General features: G+C 38.3%; 1 protein-coding gene across 9 annotated transcripts in view; it reads left to right on the top strand.

Moving 5' to 3' along the window:
* Window positions 1–23,653, top strand: part of ZCWPW1 (zinc finger CW-type and PWWP domain containing 1) — a 77,029-nt gene extending 53,376 nt beyond the window's left edge. For 3 of the 9 annotated variants that reach the window (XM_074225309.1, XM_074225308.1, XM_074225307.1), the window contains exons 3-12: window positions 6,181–6,312; window positions 7,383–7,499; window positions 12,838–12,958; window positions 13,564–13,639; window positions 14,140–14,268; window positions 14,999–15,082; window positions 15,646–15,724; window positions 16,111–16,187; window positions 19,288–19,348; window positions 20,087–23,644. In XM_074225309.1, coding sequence (XP_074081410.1) covers window positions 6,181–6,312; window positions 7,383–7,499; window positions 12,838–12,958; window positions 13,564–13,639; window positions 14,140–14,268; window positions 14,999–15,082; window positions 15,646–15,724; window positions 16,111–16,187; window positions 19,288–19,348; window positions 20,087–20,403 — 1,193 coding nt within the window. In that variant the 3' untranslated portion in view covers window positions 20,404–23,644. Of the gene's footprint in view, window positions 1–6,180; window positions 6,313–7,382; window positions 7,500–12,837; window positions 12,959–13,563; window positions 13,640–14,139; window positions 14,269–14,998; window positions 15,083–15,645; window positions 15,725–16,110; window positions 16,188–19,287; window positions 19,349–20,086 lie in introns of all 9 variants that reach the window. The other 6 variants (XM_074225312.1, XM_074225311.1, XM_074225310.1 and 3 more) reach the window with 5 other exon arrangements.
* The last annotated feature ends 2,917 nt before the right edge of the window (window positions 23,654–26,570 follow it).

The following is a 26,570-nucleotide window of genomic DNA, read 5'->3' as shown; positions in this document are numbered from 1 at the left end:
CTCCTGGCTCAAGGACCAGTGCTCTGTCTGTCACCCAGCTGCCCTTACTATTATTATTATTTTATTTCATTTTGAGTCTTTTTTTTTTTTTTTTTTTTAGTTTTTGCAGGGCAGTGGGGTTGGGGTGGCTTGCATGTCACACAGCCGGGTGATTGTTGGGTGTACGGGGCTGGATATGGGCTTGGGTACTCCTGGCTCCAGGGCTGGTGCTCTGTCCACTGTGCCACCTGGCCATACCTACAATTATTATTATTTTTTATTATAATTTTAATTTTTTCTCTCCCCTTTTACCTCCAGCTAGTCTATATTTTTTGGGGGAAGGGGTATTTTGTTTACTTTTTTTCTTTTATTAGGTTTTTGCAAGGCAATGGGGTTAAGTGGCTTGCCCAAGGCCACACAGCTAAGTAATTATTAAGTGTCTGAGACCAGATTTGAACTCAGGTACTCCTGACTCCAGGGCTGGTGCTTTATCCACTGTGCCACCTAGCCGCCCCAACTCTTAAGAATATTTTATTAATGTATAAAAACATTATTTGTACAAAATGAGAATAAATAAACATTGAATTTAAGATAAAAAAGCAAATTGGGGGATCATTGTATCAAATTTCTCTGATAAAGTTTGGTTTAAAAGGTAACATATATATATATGTATATATGTATATATACATATATATGTATATAAAATCAAAAATCATTTCCCAATAGATAAGTGGTCAAAGAGTATAAACAGTTCTTCCTTTACTTTTAATATACTCCTTATTTAATATACTTCTTTTTATTTAATTTAATATACTTTATATTCCTCCCTCCAATATTTAATATTCTTTTGCTTGTGATTATTCTCTTACCTTTTGTCCTCTTCTTAGGACCCTTCTTTATCTCTTCTTTGTCCATTTTTCCTCCTGTTTCCTTTTTGTGTTTCTATTTATGTGTGTATGACCAATTGTATTCAAGCTTCCTTCTTGAGTTTAATGTCCTTCTCTGTGTGTGTGTGTGTGTGTGTGTGTATGACCAATTGTATTCAAGTTTCTTTTTTCTGATTCAGATGAAAGTGAGGTTCATAGGAGGCTTATTTTCCCCCTCCCTTTCTTCCATGGCTATTACTTTTCAATGTTTGCAAAACAGGATGCGATAGTGATTTTTCTCCCTCTTCTTTCTTCCCTTCCCTGTAGAGTCCCTTTTCTCTTTTTTCCTTTCCCATTTTTGTCTTCTCCTAAGACCATTAAAACAAAGTAAAGTCACACACTCTTTTACTTTAGTCTTCCTCTATGACCCTTAAGGACAGCTAAGTGGTGCAAATAAATAGAGCACTTGACCTAGAGACAGGTATCTGACCCCAGACAATTATTACCCTTGTGGCCCTGGGCAAGTCACCTTAAACCCTATTTGCCTCAGTTTCTCACATATAAAATGATGACACACTGGAGAAGAAAATGACAAACCACTCCAGCATCTTTGCCAAGAATACCCCATAGACAAGTCCAGGGGACACTAAGATATTGTTTCTTATCCCCCTATTAATATGTAAATAATTCATCCTCATATATTCCCTCTCTAAACAAATGTTAGCCTTTCTTTGTTTCTCCTGGTGCTTGCACTTGTGTTTCCAAATATCTGTGTATTCAGTTCTGGCCGTTTCATCAGGATAGGTTCTTTAATCCATTAAATGACCATTTCTCTTTAATGTAGGAGAACACTTAGAACATGTATGTTATTCTTGGTTGTAAATCATTGTCTCTTTCCTTTTGGAATACCATATTTTAAGCTTTTAGTGTGGTAACTAAGTTCTCATTCTTGTGAGAGTATCCTAATTGTGGCTCTTTAATATTCAAATTACTTTTGGTTATTTGCAATATTTTTCTTTCTTTTTTTTTGAAAGCTTTAGATTTTGTCATTGACTTACCTAGAAGTTTTCATTTGGGACTTTCTTTATGAAGGTGACTCATAGATTCTATCTTTTCATTTTGTCCTCTGGTTATGAGTTTCTAAGCACTTTTCTTTTATTATTTCCTGAAATATTGTTTCTATACCTTTTCTGAACATAATTTTAAGATGGTCCAGTAGTTCTTAGATTGTCACCCCTTGACCTGTTTCTGATAATAATGATTCTTAAATTTTTATTCTTCATGTATATATACACTTTTTAAAATAATTTTTTTATTTTGCTATTTCTTGTCTTATGATTGACCCACTCTGATTTTCAGAACATTCAGTTTTGAAGTGAGACTTTCTGTCATGTGGTTCAAGATACCCCTTTTTTTGGCAAATGTTTTCTTCTTCCTTGTGCCCAAATTTTTTTTTAATTTCTTTTCCTTCTGAGGCTGTACCTGGACTTGTAGTATTGCTATTATCTTCCCCTCGTGCATCTTCTTATGGTAGTTGGAAAGTTTTTCTTGGTTTGCTAGTTGAGTATTGTGTTAGATCATAATGAATAACCCTAAAATTGATCTCTTTAAGCCAAGTGTAGGCTTGGACTAAACTCAACCTGATGAGTCTAAATTCTCTGGATTTAGGACAGGAAGTGCTCAGAGTGAAGGCTCTAGGATTTTCTGCTTGAGCTCTGCCCTCCAGTCCTTGCTCTGAATCTGCCTTGATGGCTTTTCTGTGCTAGAATTTCCTAATAATTTGGAGATACCACTATAGATTCCTGGTTGTGTAGGGAATCTAGAAATGATTCTTTCAATGAACTAGTCATGTTAAATCTCTCAGCTCTACTGGAATATTTTTAAGAGCTCTAATTAGGGGTGGCTCGGTGGTGTAGTGGATAGAGTACTGGCCTTGGAGTCAGGAGTATCTGGCTTCAAATCTGGTCTCAGACACTTAATAATTACCTAGCTGTGTGGCCTTGGGCAAGCCACTTAACCCCGTTTGCCTTACAAAAAAACCTAAAAAAAAGAGCTCTAATTTTAGCACTCCGGTATCTTCCTTAAATATTTTTTCCTAATCAGATATTTTAATTTTTACCTTGATGTTTGATGTTTTTATTTTAAACAATTTTTATTTAATCATTTTTGCAAATAGAAACTTAAAAAAATTTTAGGTCATTAAATATATCTACTCTTTTCAAATAGTTTTTTTATAATTGAAAATTTATCATCTCTCTATAAATGAGGAAAATATATTATTTTTTTTTCATCTAGGGAATTGTGTAAAGAAAAGTGTACTGGCCTTAGAGTTTGACCTGAGTTGGAATCTAGGCTTTGCCACTCTCTAACAATTCAGTGTGTCTCTGGATAAGTCACTTAGCCTATCTGAGTATCAGTTATTTCATCTTCAAACTGGGGATAATATGAGCACAAAAATTCTTTTAGGGTAATGAACATAAGACTGCCTTGGAGTCAGGAAGACCTGGATTTAAGTCCTATAGCTGTGTAATTATGAAAAAGTCAGTTAAGTTCTTAGTATCCCCAATTAATTCTGTTAGACTATAAGCAATTAAGGAACTGCTGTTCTTTTATTAGAGAAGAGAATTACAGTCTATGAGTTCCTCACACTGATGAAATCACAGATTTAGAAAACATATTACCTATATCATGCTGTCTACTTCATATCTAGAGAAATGCTACCCTTTTTTTGAACTTATAGTCTATTTTTATCCTTAATTATGTTTTTCTGGTAGTTTTGTGGTATATAGTATTGTCCTCCAATTTTCCAAATAATTTTAAAAATAAGTATTCTTCCAATTTTTATGTGCACTGATTTGCTGCACACTAATCTTTTATATGCATGTGATTCTGTTTCTGGGATTTGCATTATGTTAAAATTGTAATTTTACCCACTTGCCTTTTATTTTATTTTATTTTTCAAATTAATTTTTATTAAAGATATTATTTGAGTTTTACAATTACCCCCCAATCTTGCTTCCCTCCCCCCACCCCCCCACAGAAAGCAATCTGTCAGTCCTTACTTTGCTTCCTTGTTGTACCTTGATCCAAATTGGGTGTGATGAAAGAGAAATCATATCATTAAAGAAGAGAAGTCTAAGAGGTAACAAGATCAGACAATAAACTATCTTTTTTTTTTTTTAATAAATTAAAGGGAATAGTCCTTGAACTTTGTTCAAACTCCACAGCTCCTTATCTGGATACAGATGGTACTCTTCTTTGCAGACAGCCCAAAATTGTTCCTGATTGTTGCACTGATGGGATGAGGGAGTCCTTCAAGGTTGAACATCATTCCCATGTTGCTGTTAGGGTGTACAGTGTTTTTCTGGTTCTGCTCATCTCACTCAGCATCAGTTCATGCAAATCCCTCCAGGCTTCCCTGAAATTCTGTCCCTCCTGGTTTCTAATAGAACAATGACATGACATACATATACCACAGTTCGCTAAGCCATTCCCCAGTTGAAGGACATTTACTTGATTTCCAATTCTTTGCCACCACAGACAGGGCTGCTATAAATATTTTTGTACAAGTAATGTTTTTACCCTTTTTCCTCATCTCTTCAGGGTATAGACCCAGTAGTGGTATTGCTGGGTCAAAGGGTATGCACATTTTTGTTGCCCTTTGGGCATAGTTCCAAGTAGCTCTCCAGAAGGGTTGGATGAGTTCACAGCTCCACCAACAGTGAAATAGTGTCCCAGATTTCCCACAACCCTTCTAACAATTATCATTATCCTTCCTAGTCATATTGTCCAATCTGAACGGTGTGAGGTGGTACCTCAGAGAAGCTTTAATTTGCATTTCTCTAATAATTAATGATTTAGAGCATTTTTTCATATTTGCCTTTTATTTTTTAGAAAGATTTTATTTATTTTGAGTTTTACAATTTTTCCCCTAATCTCTCTTCCCTCCCCCCCCACAGAAGGCAGTCTCTTAGTCTTTACATTATTTCCATGGTATACATTGATCTAAGTTGGGTGTGATAAAAGGAAACTCATATCCTTAAGTAAGAAAAATAAAGTATAAGAGATAGCAAAATTACTTAATAAGATAATGGGTTTTTTTCCAAAATTAAACGTGATAGTCTTTGGTCTTTGTTCAAACTCCACCGTTCTTTCTCTGGATACAGATTGTATTCTCCATCACAGATAGCTGAAAATTGTCCCTGATTGTTGCACTGATGGAATGAGCAGGTCCATCAAGGTTGATCATCACCACCATATTGCTGTTAGGGTGCAAAATGTTTTTCTCGTTCTGCTCATTTCACTCAGCATCACTTCATCCAAATCCTTCCAGGCTTCCCTGAATTCCCATCCCTCCTAGTTTCTAATAGAACAATAGTGTTCTATGACATACATATACCACAGTTTGCTAAGCCATTCCGCATCTGAAGGATATTCACTTAATTTCCAATTCTTTGCCACCACAAATAGGGCTGCTATGAATATTTTTGTACAAAGTTATGTATTTACGCTTTTTCATCATCTCTTCAGGGTATATAGACCCAGTAGTGGCATTACTGGATCAAAGGGTATGCACATTTTTGTTGCCATTTGGGCGCAATTCCAAACTGCTGTCCAGAAAGGTTGGATGAGTTCAAAGCTCCATCAACAATGCATTAGCGTCCCAGATTTCCCACATCTCCTCTAACATTGATCATTGTCCTTTCTGGTCACATTGGCCAGTCTGAGAGGTGTTTTAATTTGCATTTCTCTAATAAGTAATGATTTAGAGCAATTTTTCATATGACTGTGGATCACTTTGATTTCCTCATCTGTAAATTGCCTTTGTATATCCTTTGACCATTTGTCAAGTGGGTAATGACTTGGTTTTTTTTGAAAATTTGACTCAGTTCTCTGTATATTTTAGAAATGAGTCCTTTGTCAGAATTACTAGTTGTAAAAATTGTTTCCCAATTTACTACATTTCTTTTGATCTTGGTTATAGTGGTTTTTGTCTGTGCAAAAGCTTTTTAATTTAATGTAATCAAAATTATCTAGTTTGTTTTTAATGATGTTTTCCATCTCTTCCTTTGTCATAAACTGCTTCCCTTTCCATATATCTGACAGGTAAACTACTCCTTGGTCTTCTGGTTTGTTTATAATATTGTCTTTTATGTCTGAATCCTGTATCCATTTGGATCTTATCTTGGTATAGGGTGTGAGGTGTTGGTCTAATCTAAGTGTCTTCCATACTAACTTCCAATTTTTCCAGTAGCTGGACTCTGGGTTTCCCACTTGCCTTTTTAAAAGAAATTTCCAACTTTACCTTCTGTGATTTATTTTATTATTTTCCTAGAAGATGAGAAAACTGAGCTAACCAAAAGGAGTTGCTATCACAGACGGAAGGGCCAACCAAGGAAAATAGTGCAAGGCTACACCCAGATCAGTGATCAAGAAGAAGCTGGGGAAGAATGGACAAGCAATTTCAGTGAGTTTGGAAACAGAAAATTTAAGTTAATTGAGCATGAAAGGAAAGAGACAAGAAGATGGAAGAGGTAGAATCGATGGAAGACCCAATGATGATTGAATTGCATAGTTCCTCCTTCTGTCCACCCTAGTTTCTTTTCAGTTCAGCTAAACAAGGGAAAGAGAAAGGATGGCTTCAGTGAGCTGCAGCCTGGTGGAGATAAAAGTCAAACTTAGAAAGAATTTACCAAGACTAAGATGTCAGTCAAGACCAAAACTCTGGGGAGGGGACTAAAGAATCTTCTTTTGGGGGGCTAGGTGGCATAGTGGATAAAGCACTGGCCTTGGAGTCAGGAGTACCTGGGTTCAAATCTGGGCTCAGACACTTAATAATTACCTAGCCCTGTGGCCTTGGGCAAGCCACTTAACCCCATTTGCCCTGCAAAAAACTAAAAAAAAAAAAAAAAAAAAAGAATCTTCTTCTTTAGGGACCTCTTAACATAGGGGAGATCTATTTTTATTTTTGACATAGGGGAGCCCAGAAGGGTACTACAAAAATAAATATTGAATGTTATTTTATAACAGAATATATGGACTATTTGATTTCTGTCTTTTTAGGGATGGGGGAGGAGGTATTGGTTTTTGTAGGGCAATTGGGGTTAAGTGACTTGCCCAAGGTCACAAAGTATTGTCTGAGACTGGATTTGAACTCAGGTCCTCCTGACTCCAGGGCCAGAGCTCTATCCATTGTACCACCTAAATGGCCCCAGTTTCTGTCTTTATGTTACTAGCGTCTAACTTTGTATCTACCACATAGTAAATATTTGATGATTGATTAATGTTGATACCATAGAAACTGATTTTGTCTGAGAATCAAGAAATCTGTGTTCTTGTCCCATCTTTGCTACTAACTAACTTTGTGAACTTGGAAATTCAATAGGCTTCATTTTCTTATGTGAAAAATGAAGATACTGAACTAGCTGATTAACAAGGTTTCTAGGTCTGCCCATGGGATGATTCTATGACTTCAGAGAAACCAGCTAGAAAAGGTAATATTTACAAGAGTCTCATTTTACTTATGTCTGGTTTTAGGTCAGAATATAGCCTGGGTGCAATGCTCCTTCCCCAACTGTAAAAAATGGAGACAACTACGTGGAAACATTGACCCCTCAGCCCTGCCAGATGACTGGTCATGTAGTCAAAATACAGGTAAAACAAAAACAAAGATATGTTTTATTCCTTACATTTAACCCCATTGATGGTTTGATTGATCAGGTAGAATAAATGTAACCTTAAAAGCTGTTTTTCAACACAGCATTTCCCATTCATGTTTTAAAGATTTCATAAGATTTATTTTGGCATAGTGGATAGAGCACCAGCCCTGGAGTCAGGAGGACCTGAGTTCAAATGTGACGTCAGACACTTAATAATTACCAAGCTGTGCAGCCTTGGGCAAGTCATTTAACCCCATTGCCTTGCTAAAACCAAAAAAACCCCCAAAAACCCAAGATTTATTTATTGATGATTCATAGAGATAATTTTATTCTATCTGAATGTTAATATCAAACTCTAAAACAAAGGAATTTTCCATTGTCATCTCCATTTAGTGCTTAGCATATTCAAGGCAGCATGGTAGGTGTTGGAACAAGAATGAAATGATTCCAGCCCTCAAAGATTTTTATATTCTACATATATACAAATAAGATTGGAAGGAAAGAGACAGAGACAGAGGGACAGAGAGATACGATTTTCCCTTAGGAGAATGAGGTTAAGTTAAATGTATCCCTTTAAGAAGATAAAAAGGACAACTGCCACTAACAAATTGGCCACACCTTTAGTGGCCCTTAAAATTGTGCCTAGATAGCTTTACAATCATTCCAGACAAAAACCAGAAGCCAAGAAAGAGTTTGGTTCCTTAAAGGGAATTACTCTTTTTTTAAAAAAAAAAATTTGATTACATTAACTTTATTTTTTTCAAGTTAGATCAATTTTGTATTTATTTGTTTGTTTGTTTGTTTGTTTATTTTATTTTGTTTTCCAATTATATACACTAGTGGTTTCTACCCATCATTTTCTGTAAGGTTTTGAATTTTACAATCTTTCCTCCATCCTCCCCTCCCCAATCCCCACACAGAAGGTAGTCTGGTAATCTTTACATTGTTTCTATGCTATACATTGATCGAAATTGAATGTGTTGGCATATCCTTAAGGATAAAATAAAATATTAGAGATAGCAAAATTATGTAGTATGTAAGACACTTTCTTAATAAAAAAAATCGAAGGTAATAGACTTTGATCTTTGTTTAAACTCCACAGTTCTTTCTCTGGGTACAGATGGTATTCTCCATCACAGGTGCTCCAAAATTGTCCCTGATTATTGCATTGATGGAATGAGCAAGTCCAATAAGATTGATCATCATCCCCATGTTGCTGTTATGGTGTACAGTGTTCTTCTGGTTCTGCTCATCTCGCTAATCATCAGTTTATGCAAGTCTTCCCAGGCTTCTCTAATTTTAATTCTTCTCTAATTCTCTTGTATAATGGAACAATAGCGTTCCATAATATACATATACCACAATTTGTTCAGCCATTCCCCAATTGATGGACATTCACTTAATTTCCAATTCTTTGCTACCACAAACAGGGCTGCTATGAATATGTTGTACAAGTGGTATTTTTACCCTTTTGCATGAAGGGAATTCCTCTTTACCTGGTGGGGGTAGAATAGAGATTTTTCTTCCTTTCATCCTTCCCACCCCCACCCCCATTGGCCATGGTACCATTTAAGGTAGCTACTGCCTCCAGAGAAGACACTGCTTCCAAAAAAGAAACAGAGAGAGATTTTCTCTGGAAGCATAAGAGCTGAGCAGCCAAAGAAAGGAGCAGAGTAATGACATCACTAGAAGTCAAGGATTTTGTGGCCCTTTTGAATCCTAAGCACATGTGACCTTGGTGGCCTGGGAAAATATGCCCTGCATTTTTGGAGGGAACATATACTCTTCTTACTATATCATCTTAGCAAATATTTCTGCACTGAAATAATAATGTCATATTACTAAAGGTAAGGCTACACAGGTAGCAGCTCAAATGACAGATCCATATATATCCCATAAACTTCATCTTGGAAAGGATCCAAGGGGTACTATATAAGTCAATATAATTTACAAATGAAATTTCTAACAAAAGGAGGAGAGGGAATTAAGAAATGTTCTATTAGAATAATAGGATCATAGATCCAGAACTGGAAGAGACTTTGAGGACCATTTAGTCCAACCCCTTCATAAACTCAGGCTCAGTGAAGGGAAAGGGTCTGCCCAAGATTACACAGGTAATAAGCATCAGAGGCAGAATTTAAATCCAAGACTTCAGGGAACTGATCCTTAAAGAAAGATTAAATATGAGAAGTTGAGACCCAATCCTTTTTAGGATATAGGAGACATCCTAAGTGAATACAGAGGCATAAAATGGAATGTCTATTTGAGGAACACCCAACAGGTCTTTTTGCCCAGAATATAGAGTATGTGTGTAGTGTACACTAAGTCTTGGAATCATATTGTAAGGACTTTAAATGTAAGGCTGAGGTGTTCTGATATTATACTAGAGGCAATCAACGGATTTTGAGTAATTATTGATTTTGAATTAATTATTTAGTAACATTGGGGAAAATATTTTGGCAACTGTGTAGATGAATTGGAAGGGGAAGAAATGGAAACAGGGAGATCATTTAGGAGGTTATTAAAATAATCAAAATAAAAGCTGTTAAGGATCTGAATTGTGGTGATAGTTGAGTGTAGAAAAGAAAACAGGATGCAAGAGATATTTTGGAAGTAGAACCAAGTTGGCCATTGGAAGAATTTAGTTAGAAGTTGGGGAGAGGAAAGACTTCATGATGTTCCAAGGTTAGAAATCTGAGCATCTTGGAAGATGAGGATGCCCGCAACATAAAAGGGGAATTTTAGAGCAGGGACATATTTATAAGGGAAATGTTTTGAACATGATGAATTTAAAATATTGATGAATGGAGATATCATACATGCAGTTAATCCTGTGGGACTACTGCTTAAGAGGGAAATTGGGAAGATAGAAAGGAAGAAAGAAGAAAGAAAATAAAAGAAGGAAGGATGGAGAAAGGAAGGGAGAAGGAAAGGAAGAGAAAAAGAAAGGAAGGAAAAAGCAAGAAAGAAAATTTTTAATCTAGAGCAGGGGTGTCCAACCTCACTTTTAAAAGTTTTTATTGAAACAATAGACAATATATTTTGATTTGACATTTTAGTAAAAAAGTGATAACTCGCCTTCATTTACTAAAGCCTTTAGTAAACCCACAGAGCAGCAATTCTCAAAGAAGCCAATAGGTGGCACAGTAGATAAATTGCCAGGCCTTCAAATCCAGTCTCGGACACCTAGCTTTGTGACTCTGGACATGTCACTTAATCCTGTTTGCTTTGGTTTCCTCATTTCTAAAATGAACTAGAGAAGGAAAAACATTTCAGTTTCTTTGCCAAGAAAATTCCAAATGGGTTAACAAAGAGTCAGACATGACTGAAAAATAACTAAACAACAATTCTCAAACTTTTGGGTTCCAGAATTCCTTTACATTTAAAAATGATTGAGGCTTCCCCTCCTCCAAGACCTTTTGTGAGTTGTATTGATATTTAGTATATTAGAAATTAAAATGTCATAGAGTGGAATTATTTGATCTAATGACCCCTGGATGTTTCCAGACATACTTTAATTACTGGCATAAAAATAAGTAAACCCATAACAGCAGATGAGATCACCAAGGGACTACTGTAAAGAAAAAAATGAAGAAGAAGACACCAGGACTACCTTGATGGAAAAAGGATCTAGTAAAAAAAGATTGAAAAGTTTTCATTAGACAAGTCAGAGAAGAATTGAAACTGGCCAGCTACCCATAACACTGCCCAGTGCATTGGGAAGAGAGAGTATTCAGGAGAAGGTAGCCAACCATATCAGAGGCTATCTGTGTTAGCAATTAAGGAATCTTGGTAACTTAAGAAAAAGCAGTTTCAGAAAAGTGTTAAATGCCAGATTGCGAGATACTCTTAACCTCTAACTCCAGGCATTTTCACTGGCTGCTCTCATGCCTAGAATGTTCTCCTTTCTCATCTCTTCCTCCTAGTTTCCTCCAAGTTCCAAGCTAAAATCTATCCTCATTTGCAAGAACCCTTTGCTTATCCCTTTTAATTCTAAGACCTACCCTCCACTGAATAGCTACAGCTTTTCTTGTGATGCAACTTGTTTTGTGCATAGCTATTTGCATGTTGTCTCTCCTATTAAATCATGAGCTCCTCAAAGGTAAAAACTGTTCTTTATATCCCTAGCACTTGGCCCTTAGGAGGTGCTTAATAAATGGTTATTGACTCGACTGACTAGATGAGTATGTCTAGAGGTTGGAAGTAAAAGAGAAAAGCTGGAGATGGCACAGCTGTGTGAGAGCTTTTTAAAAATGGGGACGTGGGGGCAGCTAGGTGGCACAGTGGATAGAGCACTGGCCCTGGCGTCAGGAGTACCTGAGTTCAAATCTGACCTCAGACACTTAATAATTAACTAGCATGTGGCCTTGGGCAAGCCACTTAACCCCATTTGCCTTGTAAAAACCTAAAGAAATAAAAATAAATAAAGCTGGGGGAAGCCTGGACATATTTGTAGACTTTAAGAAAAGAACCAGTGACTGGAAAATTTAAGTTGAGAAAAAGAAAGGGCCTATCAGGGCTAAAGAAAGGAGACATACACAATACAGACAGAGGCAAATAGAGGCTGTAATATAATTACAACTAATTGAATCAGTGAATTCAGGGGATGTAGGGACAGATAGTAGCCCCTTCTCCACCCTTTCCCAGAAATCACACCTTATGACCTGGAGGGCTGCATCTAACTGGAAACCACCTCTTTTTCTGCCAAGTGTGACACCTTAAATCTTCAACTTTTCTGTCTCAGCAATTAGGTGACTCTGAATGAATCATATATGACTGGAAGCTAGTCCTACACTAAAGCAAGCAAAAATATTTGTACATGCTTGAGAAATAACTTAACTCATCTGAAATTAGTTCAATTGACTTATCTAGGTACAATGTAAAGGCTGGAATGTTGTTCAGGAATTTCTTCCCAAGGAATAGGATATATCAATGTTTGTAGCATTTCTTTAAATTGTATGGAGAGAGGGGTGGCTAGGTGGCATAGTGGATAAAGCACCTGCCCTGGAGTCAGGAGTACCTGGGTTCAAATCTGGTCTCAGACACTTAATGATTACCTAGCTGTGTGGCCTTGGGCAAGGCACTTAACTCCATTTGCCTTGCAAAAAACCTTAAATAAAAATAAAAATAAATTATATGGAGAGGAGTATTCTCTGGCTGGTATTCTTTCTCTATGCCCTTATCCCAGATGCCTTCTTTGTCCCACTTCTTAATATGAGGATACTGCCCCTTCTTTCCTTTGACACAATTTAGATGTAAACCTTCTAGGCTCTTTTTTTTACCTTATCTCCTTGTTTCTGCCTTGTTTCTACCTACCTTGTTTCTCTTCACAGATTTGCAGTATAATCATTGTGACATTTCTGAGGAAACCTGGTCAGGGTGTGAGAGTGATGTGGTTTATGCTTCCTACATCCCGGGATCCATCATCTGGGCCAAGCAGTATGGTTACCCCTGGTAGGAAATAGTGGGGATATCATGGGCTTGTAGGAGTAGGAAAAGGAAGGTTAAAGCTGGGCAAGGAAAAGTAAATGAAGGTTCTTCACAGTGGAAATAGAACATGTGAAAGGAGGCTGTAATGGAATTTTAAAGCAATAAAAAAGATGGAGGCTGAGATTGGAGATTGTTTCTGTATTACCTACCTTCCTGGCAGGGAGAAACAGAAAAGACCTTGAAAAGGAAAGTGGAGGGTGGTCCTCAAGACATAATTTCTGATTTTGAAGTATAGGAGACCTGCAAACTGAAAATAAGAACCAAAAGTGTTTCCTTCTCTGGAAATGTGCTTACTGGAGTAGGACCTATTAGGTTGCTTGGGAAGGGCAAAAGATAACATTGAAAGGAATCTGAAATTTTTCATACATTGTTCCCATCTCCTACAGGCCATTCCCAATCATTGACTGTGCTTTAGAAGGGAGCTAAAATTGATGAAAAGGATATCACAATGGCTTCTTGTTGGGGAAAAAAAAGGCTTCTTGTTTTAGGAATATGTTGTAATGAGTGGGTTTAGGCCCAGTTCATGAAACACCCTAATTCTCTTCCCCCTACCAATCTCTGCTATGCAGGTGGCCTGGAATGATAGAATCAGATCCTGATCTTGGAGAGTATTTCCTCTTTGCTTCTCAACAAGATGTCCTGCCTGTAAGTTTGATCTTGCTTGATAATTTCTTTTCTTTTCTGGATTGTGAAGATTGGATCCCTATAGAACATTTGTCCAGAAAAGAAGTTGTTTTCCTTAGGACTTAAAACCCTCCTGCTAAGAGAAGTGTGTATTAATAGACATAAGCAGAAGTACATAAGAGTTGTCTCCTGATAGAGAAACCCAGAGGATTGTAGAGAAATAGATACAATGTCCTTTTTATTAGGTTATGATTTTAATATTCATGTAGAAATACATGCAGAATAGAAATTGTTGGGAGCAGAATGAGAAAAAAGTATAATAAGAAACTAAAAAGAAGAGGCATTAGACTTCGGAGAATTTCCTTAAAATATAGGGTAGGACTCAGGTAGCATATGAAACCAGGTGCTTACTTCCCAGTGGCTTCCGAAACATTCTTCCTTGTCCCATTCCTTGTAGACTAGGAGAACAGAAATAGGGGAAGGGAAATAGGGCTTTATCAAAAGGATTTCTTTGATTCCAGTCCAAATACCATGTGACATTTTTTGGGGATACTGCTTCTCGAGCTTGGATTCCTTCCAACATGTTGAAGAACTTCCAGGAGCTGTCCCTGGAACAGGTTGCACCAGTAAGGAGCTCTCAGGAATCAAAGGTAGAGGGAACCTCTTATCCCACCATATCCCTGTCAATATCCTTGGGCTTCGATGTTTGAGATGCCTGGGAAAATGACTGCTCTCAGATGTAAGCCTACAACAGGCCAGTGAGTCTTTAAGCCTTTAATCCCTTTAAGGTCCCTGATTATAGCCAGTTGTCCACAATACATGTGATTGTTGATTTAAAGCTGGAAAGGAACTTAGAAGTCATACAGAAGGATTGAATAACCTGCTTTATATGACACAGGTAGGAAATAACAAAGCTGGGAATTTCCTTCTGACTTAAAATCCAGATCTCTTAATACAGTTGAAATAACTTAGGCAGGAATGTGGGCGAAGGTCAGTACTGCCCAGTGCCAGCTGGGATTACACCAGTTCTGAGGGTAGGTTTAGACTCTGGAAATCAGATATCAGTGCTTAAAGGAAACCAGAATATAGACATAAAATTTTGGAATGAGCTCAGCTTTACCCAACACATTAGTCTAGATCAGATTTTCCTCATATCTATCTTAGAATGTCTAAGTAAAACTCCCCATTTGTTGGCTAAAGTTATTGCTGAGTGTTAGGGACTCCAGCCTTGAAAAATGGGAAGCAGGAATAGCTTAGCATAACTAGGTGACATTTGTAGATTTTAGAGGTTTGGCATATTGAAAATATCCTAGAGTTTATTCCTCTTCTCCTCACCATTAAATGCATCCAGTTCTTAATATTTATCTTTTTGCATTCCAGAAAAGGATCAGGAACAAAGACTATAGCCAGAAGCTGATGGCAGCCCTAGTGATGGCCCGAGAGGCCCAGCAGATCAGTATTCAGGTGGAAGAATATTGAGACCCCTCTGATCACTCTTCATCTACCCCTGTCCCTGGAGAAGATAAGGCTTTCCTCTCCCACAGCACTGTTATGATCTGAAGTCTTGTTACCCACTTCCTCATTGATATTTCTATTCTATTTAATCTGATTCTTTCCCTTGCTTCTGGGAAAAGTACTCTCTCAATCCTTCCTGTGCTAGAAAACGCCCAGCTCCATTCCAGCCTCTAGTTTTACTTTCTCTTGTTGTAATTTCAGCTGTCTCCCTTAGATTACTCTACCATTAGGAAATATTGAGCCACAGTGATTTCATCTCCCTCAGAAGTCACAGATAAAATAAAGTATTGAAGTGAATCTATAATTAAAGCAAATTCATAACAAATTGAACAAAAACAGATAAAAATCTAAGCAAAATCTTCAAAATCCAAATCCGGAGGATCAAAGTTTCAGAAGAACCCTACGGACTGATTGCAGAGGAGAGAAAATCTACATTTCCGAGGGAACTTAAGTACTTGTTTTTCCTATCCCTGCTCCCATTTCTTCTCCCTTCCTTCCCATTTCTTTTCTAGGATCGAGTTAGCTTGTTTGGTTTCCATACCCGTTATAAGGAGAATGCAGTAGGGTCTGACAGCAGTGAAGAGGGAGAAGGTAGGGACAGCTACCTTCCCTGGCAGGGAAGGGAAGAAGACCAGGGAGGGAATAAGGAGAGAAGGCTGGGAGGATAGGATGGAATATGGGATAAAAGGATTGAAGCTATCTTGTGCTTTTCTGTCCCCCTTCAGCTGCTTAGTTCAGGGTTCTTTATATAGAGCAAAACCAGCTTAATGAATGAGACTCATAGGAAGGAACAGAGAATAGAGAAAAGAATTGGAGGAAATAGTGATTAGATCTGTGAAGAGGGAAGAGCATAAGTCTAGAATCTTGCATATTTCAGAGAATATATCAGATTTGTAAAGGGAGGAGGAAGTTATACACACTGGACTGAGCTTTTAAAAAAATAATTATTTGAAGTGTCCTCTTCTTATCTATTCTAGACTTATTTTTCCAAGAGACTAGAAAACTTCGAAGAGCTGGAAGCTCAAATTCTTGTATTTCAAAGGAAGAAAACAAGGTAAGACCTGCCTTACAAATTGGTCTAACTATAGCTCTCAGGATTTCCTCTCAGTATACTCTCAGGGGTAACTTTATTCAGAAAATTATAGTGCCATCTGGTTGGTGTGGGCAATTTGTTCATCTTGTTCTTGCCACAGAGAATTCCAAATAGGTCTCTTTTCTAACATTAAAGACTTCTGGATAAGAAATGCCTAGTTTTTCACTTATTTAGCTATTCATTTTTAGCTTAGAGCCTAAGAAGGGTGACTATTTCCAGATTCCAGATACTTTATAGTTCTAAATTCCTAAAATTGAACCCTATTATTTATCTTTAATAACTAGTTGATATTCTTGGCTAAAAGGAAAGTATTTACTAAGACGATATAGTAGGAACACCAGTATTAGAACATTTCCTCCATAGACCAGGGTTAGACTACCCCACAAATATTTACAGTATCATTGGGATAATTGAGTATCCACAAAGAGTAGAAATACATATATGTAAGGAATCCATGTGACCTAAGCAGTTCTAGATTGTGATTTTAAATCTTTCCTTTTCTGTTATTGTTGTCCTCCTGCTTTTCCACCTGGCAGTAGTGTCTTTTCTGAATAGGTCACTCATTTGAATTGCCTTTCTGTAGCTTAATGCCTAGTGGCAACCCCAGATCTTCTGCTTAGACCATACTCCTTGTTGGGTTTGGCATCTCTTATGGACAAGTAGCTTCACTCAAGATGCCATGACTTGTGGGAGTCTAATCTCTCTACCAAAAGCAAGGAAACTTGCCTGTACAGGACTAGCTTCCTCATCTGTAGCTCACTGGCTCTTTACTGGGCTCTCAGTTTCCATTGAGTTGTTTCCTGTATCAGGAAAAGAAGCTACCTTTTTTTGGTGGGGGGAGGAAGATGGTACCTCTTTAATGAAAATTAGTATTTTCCTTATCAGAGGCTGTGTATTTATGAGAATGAACTTGCTTTCTCTTTTGGAACTGGACCTTTTTTCTGAGAAAGCAAAAGTTTTCCTCAGAAGGCAAGAGGGAACCAGGGTCATTTTCCTGCAGAATGGACATATCTGAATAGTGACTGGAACACTGGTACAGTTCCAAGTTCCAGATGTGTTGATGGTCCTTTGTGGCAATCAGGATGTTGAACCTGACATATTGGGGGGCCCTCAGTGCTGGCCAGAAGATTCTTTCTTGTGAAGGGTTAGTAGTGCTTCTTGAATTCCATGTTTTCTTGTCTTTCTGTATTTCTTGTTTGTGGAGCCTTTAGCTGAAGGGCAGGATCAGCTTTGATTGGTGTCACTCCAGCCCAAGGGAAAGCGTGAGATGAGTTCTGCCTATTAAGTGTTTTCTGGAGGCTGAGCCAGTGAAGGAAGTGTTTTATCTTTTCCCTAAAGCTGTTTTCTGTCAGCTAACTTCTTACAGTGTATATGATTGTATGTGTCTTTTATGTATGTCTTTGCATATGTCTGTGTGAGTGTTGTTTGTATCTTGCTTTTTAAAGGGCCACTGGAATAGTAGCCCATCCTTCAGTCAGCCATTGGCTAGCTGCTCTAAAATTTCATCAAGCATAACTGAAGAATCATATACCTCATAAAAGGGTAACAAAGTATAGACCCTTTTGTATTTTAAGATCTTAACAGTTCTTTTCTGTTACTACCCTGTATCTTTTGTAAATTCATTAACTGGACTTAGAAGAAAATCAATTGCTTGGGTATTCCTTGAACAATTTCCCTTGCTTTGGCTTATTTTTCTTTTCCAGGCTAAGTAATTCAACAAAATTCAATTCAATTCAACAAACATTTAATACCAAAAAAGCCCTAATCTTAATGATATTAAATTTTAATAATAGGGAAAGGCATGTACACAAATAATTTGTTGTAAGGAGAATAAGATGAAGGTAAAGGAAAGATGCAATGCCCTCTGAGTAATATGAAGGTTTTTTTTTTTTTTTGCAAGGCAAATGGGGTTAAGTGGCTTGCCCAAGGCCACACAGCTAGGCAATTATTAAGTGTCTGAGACTGGATTTGAACACAGGTACTCCTGACTCCAAGGCTGGTGCTTTATCTACTACGCTACCTAGCCGCCCCTGTATGAGGTTTTCTATTTAGGGTGCCAAGTTTATTTTATAGTTGAAGAAACTAAGACCCAAAGTAATTAAATGATGGATAGAGGAGAAGACTACAAAAAGAACATAATTAGAAAGGATATAGATTAGGATTAATGACTTTAATCGAGATTAAAAAGTTGAAAATTAAACCTGCAACTTTAGAATCAGTCCCTTTCAGTACCAAAAACCTGCATTTGCTGTCTCTGCTCTCTCATCATGTTCTCATTCCTTTAAATCCTTGTAATCCCTTGTAATCTTGTTTCTATTCTCATCTCAGTTTAGTAGAACTGTTCTATGGTCACTAACAGCCTTCTTATCAGAATCCTCCTATCAATAAATTCAACTCTCTTTTTTCCCCTCCTTAATTATATTTTTTGAATTCCTGAAGTACCTGCCATTATAGAACATCCTTTCCTTGACAGTCCTGCTCCCATAGTCCCTGATGCTGTTTTTATAGTTCTCTTCTTATTTGTTTTTATGGTTCATCTTCATCACAATCTTTATTCATAGATGCTTCCAAAGTTATCCTTAGTCATTTTGCTTTTTCTCTTTGTACTTTCCCCACTGGTGATCTCTTCCGTTCCCAAAACTTCAATCACATCTAAACAGATAATTCTGAAATCTAGATCTCCACTCCTCATTTTTCCACTAGAATTTTCAAATGACTGCTAATCAGAGATATGTTGGTAAACGTTTAACAACTGATTCTTCTAAAAAAAAGTATACATGACACACTTTTAAGTTTAATCAGCACTATTAACATTTTCTCCATAAAAAACCATAAATCAAAAGCTGTTTTGTATCATTTGCTGATTTCAGAAATGGAAATTCTCATAGTAAAGTAAAAACTGAATAATTTTTTCTTGGTTCCAGCACACTCCTGTTGCTAGTTATGTCCACATGGATGCCAGTGCCTCTAAGTCAATATGTCCACTCCGGAGTATCTCATTTCATTAAAAACATAATGTTAAGGCTTAGTTTTTTCCTCACCTTTTATCTCCCTCTGCTAGGAACCCCGTTCAACTAATTGCAAACCTGCATACACATCCAGGGAGAAACTCAAACTAAAAGGTGAGAGACCAGCTGGAAATAAGACATGCCTTTGGATCAGCAAGGGAGCCCCCAACAGGATGGAGGCAGAAACAATAAAATGATAGTTGGAAGGAGCCCCTCATCAGGCTGTGACTCTTTTCTATTCTGGTTTTCTGCATTCCAATCCTGATCACTGCCTCAGCTCCAGAAACTAGAATTGAAATAGACAGCAGAGTTGGAAGGCAAAGAGCTAGAAAACCTTAGAGGGAAGGAACCTTTCTTAGCTTTGTATCCTATTTCATAAATTTAGACTGTAAGATCTTTTGTGTTAGTTGAGTAAGACTTCTTAGAAGGGAAGGCTTTAAGGAAACAGTATGTAGAGAAATGAAGAGAGTGCAGGTGGGAAAAGACACGAGTGGCTTGGGGTGAGAGTAGAGTGTTTGGATCAAAAGAAGGGACAGCAGAAATAGATTCTCTAACCAACCTACCTCAGGACTCATTCATTTTACTTTTAATTCCTTTAAAGATTTGGAAATGCTCCAAAGGGAGGTACTAAAATTTTAATAAAGGAGGAGACATCTCTTAAATGAAAGTCCCTAGTGTATATCCTTACATATGAATAAATTTTTGACTGATCAAGGAACTAAAGAATGAGGGAAACTAGGTGATCTTCCTAGGAAATTAGTGTGATAGGAACCCAGTATATAATGAATTTGATTCAGAAAAAAGTAATTATAGACACAATATTCTCTCACCCTTACTTCCTTTTCTGTTTAGGCCTTAAGAAAAAATTTACAACTCCCCAAAGAAAGGCCACTGTGACCAGACTGCCTGGGAGTACAGAAGATAGAGCTCCCCAAAATCAGTCTGCATCAACCCAAAGTACAGCCTGGACCCTGTTGGAGGCAGGAAAAAAGAGTGATTCCCAGTGGTCACTGATGTCCAGGAACCCTTCCCCTGAGAATAAGGCCTCTAGTGACCTGAACCTAGAACAACTTATGGAAGAAGTTAGAGAAGGGATTAACCAAAAGGGTGAGCAACAAGCTCCTATAGACAAGGAGGATGAGATCTCTTTGATTTTATCTGAGGAATAATTGTGTTTAACTTCATCTCTCATTCTTCACTCCCTCTTCAGGCAACTCCCTAATTCTTTTTTTTTTAACTTTTATTTAATGCAATGGGGTTAAGTGACTTGTCCAAGGTCACACAGCTAGGCAATTATTAAGTGTCTGAACTCATTTGAACTCAGGTCCTCCTGACTCCAGGGCTCTATCCACTGCGCCACCTAGCTGCCCCCTCCCTAATTCTTTTTTTCAGTGGGTTTGAGATGAAGGGAAATCCCTCTAGCACATGGTATTGAAAAGTTTATATTTGTTAATGTTCTTTGAACTGAAATTTGAGCAATAATAAAGCAAGTTATTGATTTAACTGGTCTGATATGTAGCAATATGCTTCTCATTTCCTTTCATTTATCTCATCCCTATTCTGATTTTTGATGAAAAACCTACAAAAGCATTATTGGTGGTAAGACATTTGAAACTTGTGAAAAATAGTTAGAATGGTCTTTATTAGGTCAGGCTCCCTGGGATGTGAACCTGGTCTGTGTGAGTGGGACCACCTGGTCTTCCTTAGTGAGAAAGATTGGTTCCCATCTAGCCTGTGGATCATACCTTTAATTTACCTTTTTCCTGCTGCAGTCACCATAACTGGGTACTTGAATTTATCATCAATTCCATCTTCCGTTTCTCCCCTCTGTTGCTACACACTCCATAGGCTATAATAATGTGCAATAATATGTCACCGCAAATTATTAAAAGCTACCTAGTACCAGATTAGAAGGATCTGTGTAAGCCCTCCAAGTTCCCATCCCCTAGCCTTAATTTAACCCAAGGATAGAGATCCCTTGCCAATTTTCTGCTACTTTTAACTTCTGAAAAGAGTGGGATCTTTGGAATTATTATTCAGATATATCTGACTCTTCATGCACATAGGGTTTTCTTGGCAAGAGAGACTAGAGTAGAGAGGAGGAGGAGGAGCAGAGCCAAGATGGCAACAAGAGAGGATCTTCTCTTAGGTGCTCTCGCTCAAAACTTATAAGCTAAGGACTCTAACTAAATTTTCGAGAGACAGAATCCACAGAGGGATCCAGTGAGGTAGTTTTGCAACCCAAGGTAACCTGGAAAAGAGTGGAAAGCTTCTGCTTCCCGGGGTTGGAGGGGTAGCCCACCAGAGCAAAGGAACTTCAGCCTCCCGGGGGGACCCCCAGGGCAGGAGTCATGGCTCACAGCAGCGAGGGCAGTTTCCTGACATACACCCGGGGGAGCACCAGGCACAACTTGGGGGATCAGCGGGGGACCTCTGCCAGAGTGAGCACGTGAAGCCCAGCCCTCAGGGCACACAGCAAGCAATATGGCCACAGCAGCCCAGATCTAGGAATGGGAAGCAGAAGCCTGTAAGCAGGAGCCCCTAGAGCATGAGTGCTGAGCCTAGGGAGGGGAGTGGAGAGAGACTCCCAAGCTCTATCCCTGGAACAGGACTCTGGGGTTCTGAACACATTCAGACGCTGATCGCAGTCTAGGGCCCCCTATAGAACAGCAGCCCCCCCCCACCTCAGCCCCATGGCAGAGGGGTGTGCTTGTGGTCATTCGCAGACCAGGAGGGAGGACAGAGCCTCACACACAGAGATCCTTGTGGGGGTGTCCCACTAATACTCAAAAGCTCAGGAATCACCCCAAAACAAGGCACAGGCTGGAGAAATGAGTAAGCAGAGAAAAAAGAGGAACACCATTGAGAAATACTTTGCCTGTGACCCCAAGAAGGATCAAAACACTCAATCTGAAGTTGAGGAAGCACAAGCTCCTGCATCTAAAGACTCCAAGGAAAACAAAAATTGGGCTCAGGCTATGACAGAGCTCAAAAGACTTTGAAAATCAAGTGAGGGAGATAGAAGAAAAATTGGGGAAAGCAATGTGAAAAAATGCAGGAAAAACATGAAAAAGAAGTCAGCAGTTTAGTCAAGAAGATCCAAAAAAATGCTGAAGAAAATAACATGTTAAAAACTAGCATAGGTCAAATGGATAAAACAGTTCAAAAAGTTACTGAGAAGAATGCTTTCAAAAAGCAGAATTGGCCAGATGGAAAAGACATAAGAAAGTTCTCTGAGGAAAACAAATCCTTCAGACAAAGAATGGAACTAAGGAACATTGCCGATTTTACAAGAAATCAGGACATATTACTTCAAAACCAAAAGAATGAAAAATTAGAAGAAAATGTGAAACATCTCATTGAAAAAAACAACTGATATGGAAAACAGATTTAGGAAAGAAAATCTAAAAATTATTGGAATACCTGAAAGTCATGAACAGGAAAAGAGCCTTGACATCATTTTCAAAGAATTACTACAGGAAAATTGCCCTGATATCCTAGAAGCAGAAGGCAAAATGGAAATTGAGAGAATCCACCAATCTCCCCGAGAAAGAGATCCAACCAAAAAAAAAAACAAGCCCCAGGAATTGCCCCAACCCGCGGGACAGAAAAGTGGGGTGTCGAGGAGGACCCAGCCTGAAATGGAATGGGTGAGAATAAGGAGAGTGAGACCCAAGGATGGTGGATAAGGTCTGAGTTTATTTGAAAAAGGTACATGCTTATATTTTGTAGAGAAGGAACAAGGGGATTAGCTTAGGGGGTGGAGTTGGTATGCCTTGGCCTGAGAGAAGGGATAGTCTGTGGTCTGTTTGTTCTTGATAATGGAGGGTGAGGCCTCTTTCCTTTATCTTGGCCCTTGGTATGCCTGGAATTTTGTTTGCTCCTTTTATCTTATCTGACAGGGGGCTTCTTGGCTCCTGGTATGTCTGGAATTTATTTGCTCTTTTTATGGGGGCTTCTTGGCCCCTGGCAAGGAATATTATAGCCAAGTTCCAGAACTCCCAAGTCAAAGAGAAAATATTACAAGCAGCCAGAAGGACACAATTCAAATATTGTGGAGCTGCAGTCAGGATCACACAGGACTTAGCAGCAACTACATTAAAAGCTCAAAGGGCTTGGAATATAATATTCCGGAAGGCAAAAGGGCTTAGAATGCAACTGAGAATCAACTACCCAGCAAAACTGAATGTCTTCTTCCAGGGGGGAAAAGATGGACTTTCAATGAACCAGGGAAATTTCAAATGATCCTGTTGTTATGGCCAAAGCTGAACAGAAGGTTTGATCTTCAAATACAGGACTCAGGTGAAGCATAGAGTGGAGGAGAAGGGGAAAATATGAGGGACTTAATGAGGATGAACTACATGTATTCCTGTATAGAAAAATGATACTGATAATACTCATATGAACCTTCTCATTTAATAGAGCAGGTAGAAGGAGCTTTTATAGATGAAGCACAGGAGAAAGCTGAATTTGAAGATATATTGTAAAAATGGAGTCAATGGTTAAAAGGGAAATGTAATGGGAGTAAGAGAAAGGGGAGGTGGAATAGGCTAAGATATTTCATATAATAAGATTTTTCTTTATTATAATAAGCTATTGCAATGATATGGAAGGGGGGAAGGCAAGGGGGAATGAGGGAATCTTCACTCTCATCAGAGGTGTCTAGGAGAGGAAACAGCATATATGCTCAATGGGGTATAGACATCTGGAGTAAGAAGGAGAGAAGGGGTACAGGGGGAAGGGGTGGGGATGTGAATGAAGAAGGAGAGGATGGACCATGGGGGGGAGAGTGGTCAGATATAACACATTTTCTTTTTTACTTCTTGCAAGGGGCTGGGATTGGATGGCCTGTCTGGGACCATAGGGCCAGGTGGATTTTGGGCCTAAGGGGTGGTATGGGGGCTCAGGGCTTCTTGGCCCCAGGACCAGGGATCTGCTGCGCCACTCAGCTACCCTACAGCAGAGTCATAGTGAAAGGAGAGAGAAAATATAGTACATGGTAGTGGAGAAATACGAATGGAGGGAGTTGTGATCAGCAATGGCAATGGTGGGAGAATATGGAAGTAACTTTTGTGATGGACTTATAATAAAGAATGTGATCCACCTGTGACAGAGCTGGTGGTGTTGGAGCACAGACTGAAGCACAATTTTATTACTATTTTGGGGGGGGGGGTTGCAGGGCAAATGAGGCTGGGTGATTTTTGGGTGTCTGAGGCTGGATTTAGACCCGGGTGCTCCTGGCTCAAGAGCCAGTGCTCTGGCCACCACCTGGCCGCCCCTACTATTATTATTGCTATTTTATTTTATTTTGGGTCTTTTTTGTTTTTGTTTTTTTGTAGGGCAATGGGGTTGGGGTGGCTTGCATGGGGTCACATAGCTGGGTGATTGTTGGGTGTGTGGGGCCGGATTTGGGCTCGGGTGCTCCTGGCTCCAGGGCTGGTGCTCCGTCCACTGCGCCACCTGGCCATACCTACAATTATTATGATTATTATTTTTTAATTTTAATTTTTTTCTCTTAAGCAAGAATATTTTAGTAATTTATAAAAACATTTGTATAAAATAAGAATAAACAAACAAATTTTTAAAAAAGAGACTAGAGTGGTTTACCATTTCCTTCTCCACTGTGTAATCATTTTACAGAGAGGTATTGAGGCAATTAGGGTTTAAGTGATTTGCCCAGGGTCATACAGGTAGTAAGTGCCTGGGGATTGATTTGAACTCATATCTTCCCAACTCTCAGCCAATGCTCTGTCCTCTTCAAAACCCAAGTCCCTTCTTTCTCAGAGTGGTCAGAAGTTTTTGATCTTGTACCCTATAAATACCCTTACATATTGGATACAGGTGCTATTAAAATAATGATTATGTAACATTGGAGGGTAATATTACAGATGTTACTCAATCCTTTTTGCTCTTTCCTCCCTTCTTGGAAGGAGGTGGAGCTTAATCTCTCAAGTCTCAATTATTTTCTCTTCTTTTTTTTCTTTTCTTTTTTTTTTTAAAGGTTTTTGCAAAGCAAGTGAGGTTAAGTGGCTTGCCCAAGGCCACACAGTTAGGTAATTATTAAGTGTCTGAGACCAGATTTGAACCCAGGTACTACTGACTCCAAGGCCGGTGCTTTATCCAGTTTGCCACCTAGCTGCCCTCTTTTCTCTTCTTGCAGGTTGTAGGTTTAATTAACCATATCTGTTAACAACACTTTTAACTTATGTGCAATATAATGACCCTCAAGTCCATTTGATTTTCATTTTTTGTGATATTTTATGGAATTTATATCAGATGAAAAATTATTAATAGAATGTTGTATGAGTTGTCATTTATTCCCCCAGAGTGAGGCACAATCCTCTAGAATATGATGAATATGAGTGCATGTGATAATTTGGCAGATTACATTTATACATTTCCCCAAAACTACCAGAGCTAAAGAACAGGAACAAAAGGAAGGATTTTTTTTATTGATCAGCTTGGTCAGAGCAGGTTGATCTCTAGACAGGTGAATATACTTCTTAAAACAAAAGAAGATGCTTATTGCTTGTTAAAAGGAAAAATGTGTCCTTGTTAGCATAGTTATTTATATTCTCAGCCCAAAGAAAACAATACTTTAATTTTTTAAATTTATTTTTATTAAAGATGTTATTTGAGTTTTACAATTTTCCCCCCAATCTTACTTCTCCCCCCCCCCACGGAAAGCAATCTATCAGTCTTTACTTTGTTTCCATGTTGTACCTTGATCCAAATTGAGTGTGATGAGAGAGAAATCATATCCTTAAAGAAGAGACAAGAAGTCTAAGAGGTAACAAGATCAGACAATAAGATATCTGTTTTATTCTAAATTAAAGGGAATAGTCCTTGAACTTTGTTCAAACTCCACAACTCCTTATCTGGATACAGATGGTACTCTCCTTTGCAGACAGCTCACAATTGTTCCCGATTGTTGCACTGATGGAATGAGTAAGTTCTTCAAGGTTGAACATCACTCCCATGTTGCTGTTAGGGTGTACAGTGTTTTTCCGGTTCTGCTCATCTCATTCAGCATCAGTTCATGCAAATCCCTCCAGGCTTCCCTGAAATCTCATCCCTCCTGGTTTCTAATAGAACAATGGTGTTCCATGACATACATATACCACAGTTTGCTAAGCCATTCCCCAATTGAAGGACATTTACTTGATTTCCAATTCTTTGCCACCACAAACAGGGCTGCTATAAATATTTTTGTACAAGTGATGTTTTTACCCTTTTTTCATCATCTCTTCAGGATATAGACCCAGTAGTGGTATTGCTGGGTCAAAGGGTATGCACATTTTTGTTGCCCTTTGGGTGTAGTTCCAAATAGCTCTCC

This window comes from Macrotis lagotis, chromosome 2 (genome assembly GCF_037893015.1).
Source record: "Macrotis lagotis isolate mMagLag1 chromosome 2, bilby.v1.9.chrom.fasta, whole genome shotgun sequence".
Taxonomy (NCBI): Eukaryota; Metazoa; Chordata; class Mammalia; order Peramelemorphia; family Peramelidae; genus Macrotis; species Macrotis lagotis.
This window is presented reverse-complemented; position numbering and strand designations above follow the sequence as displayed.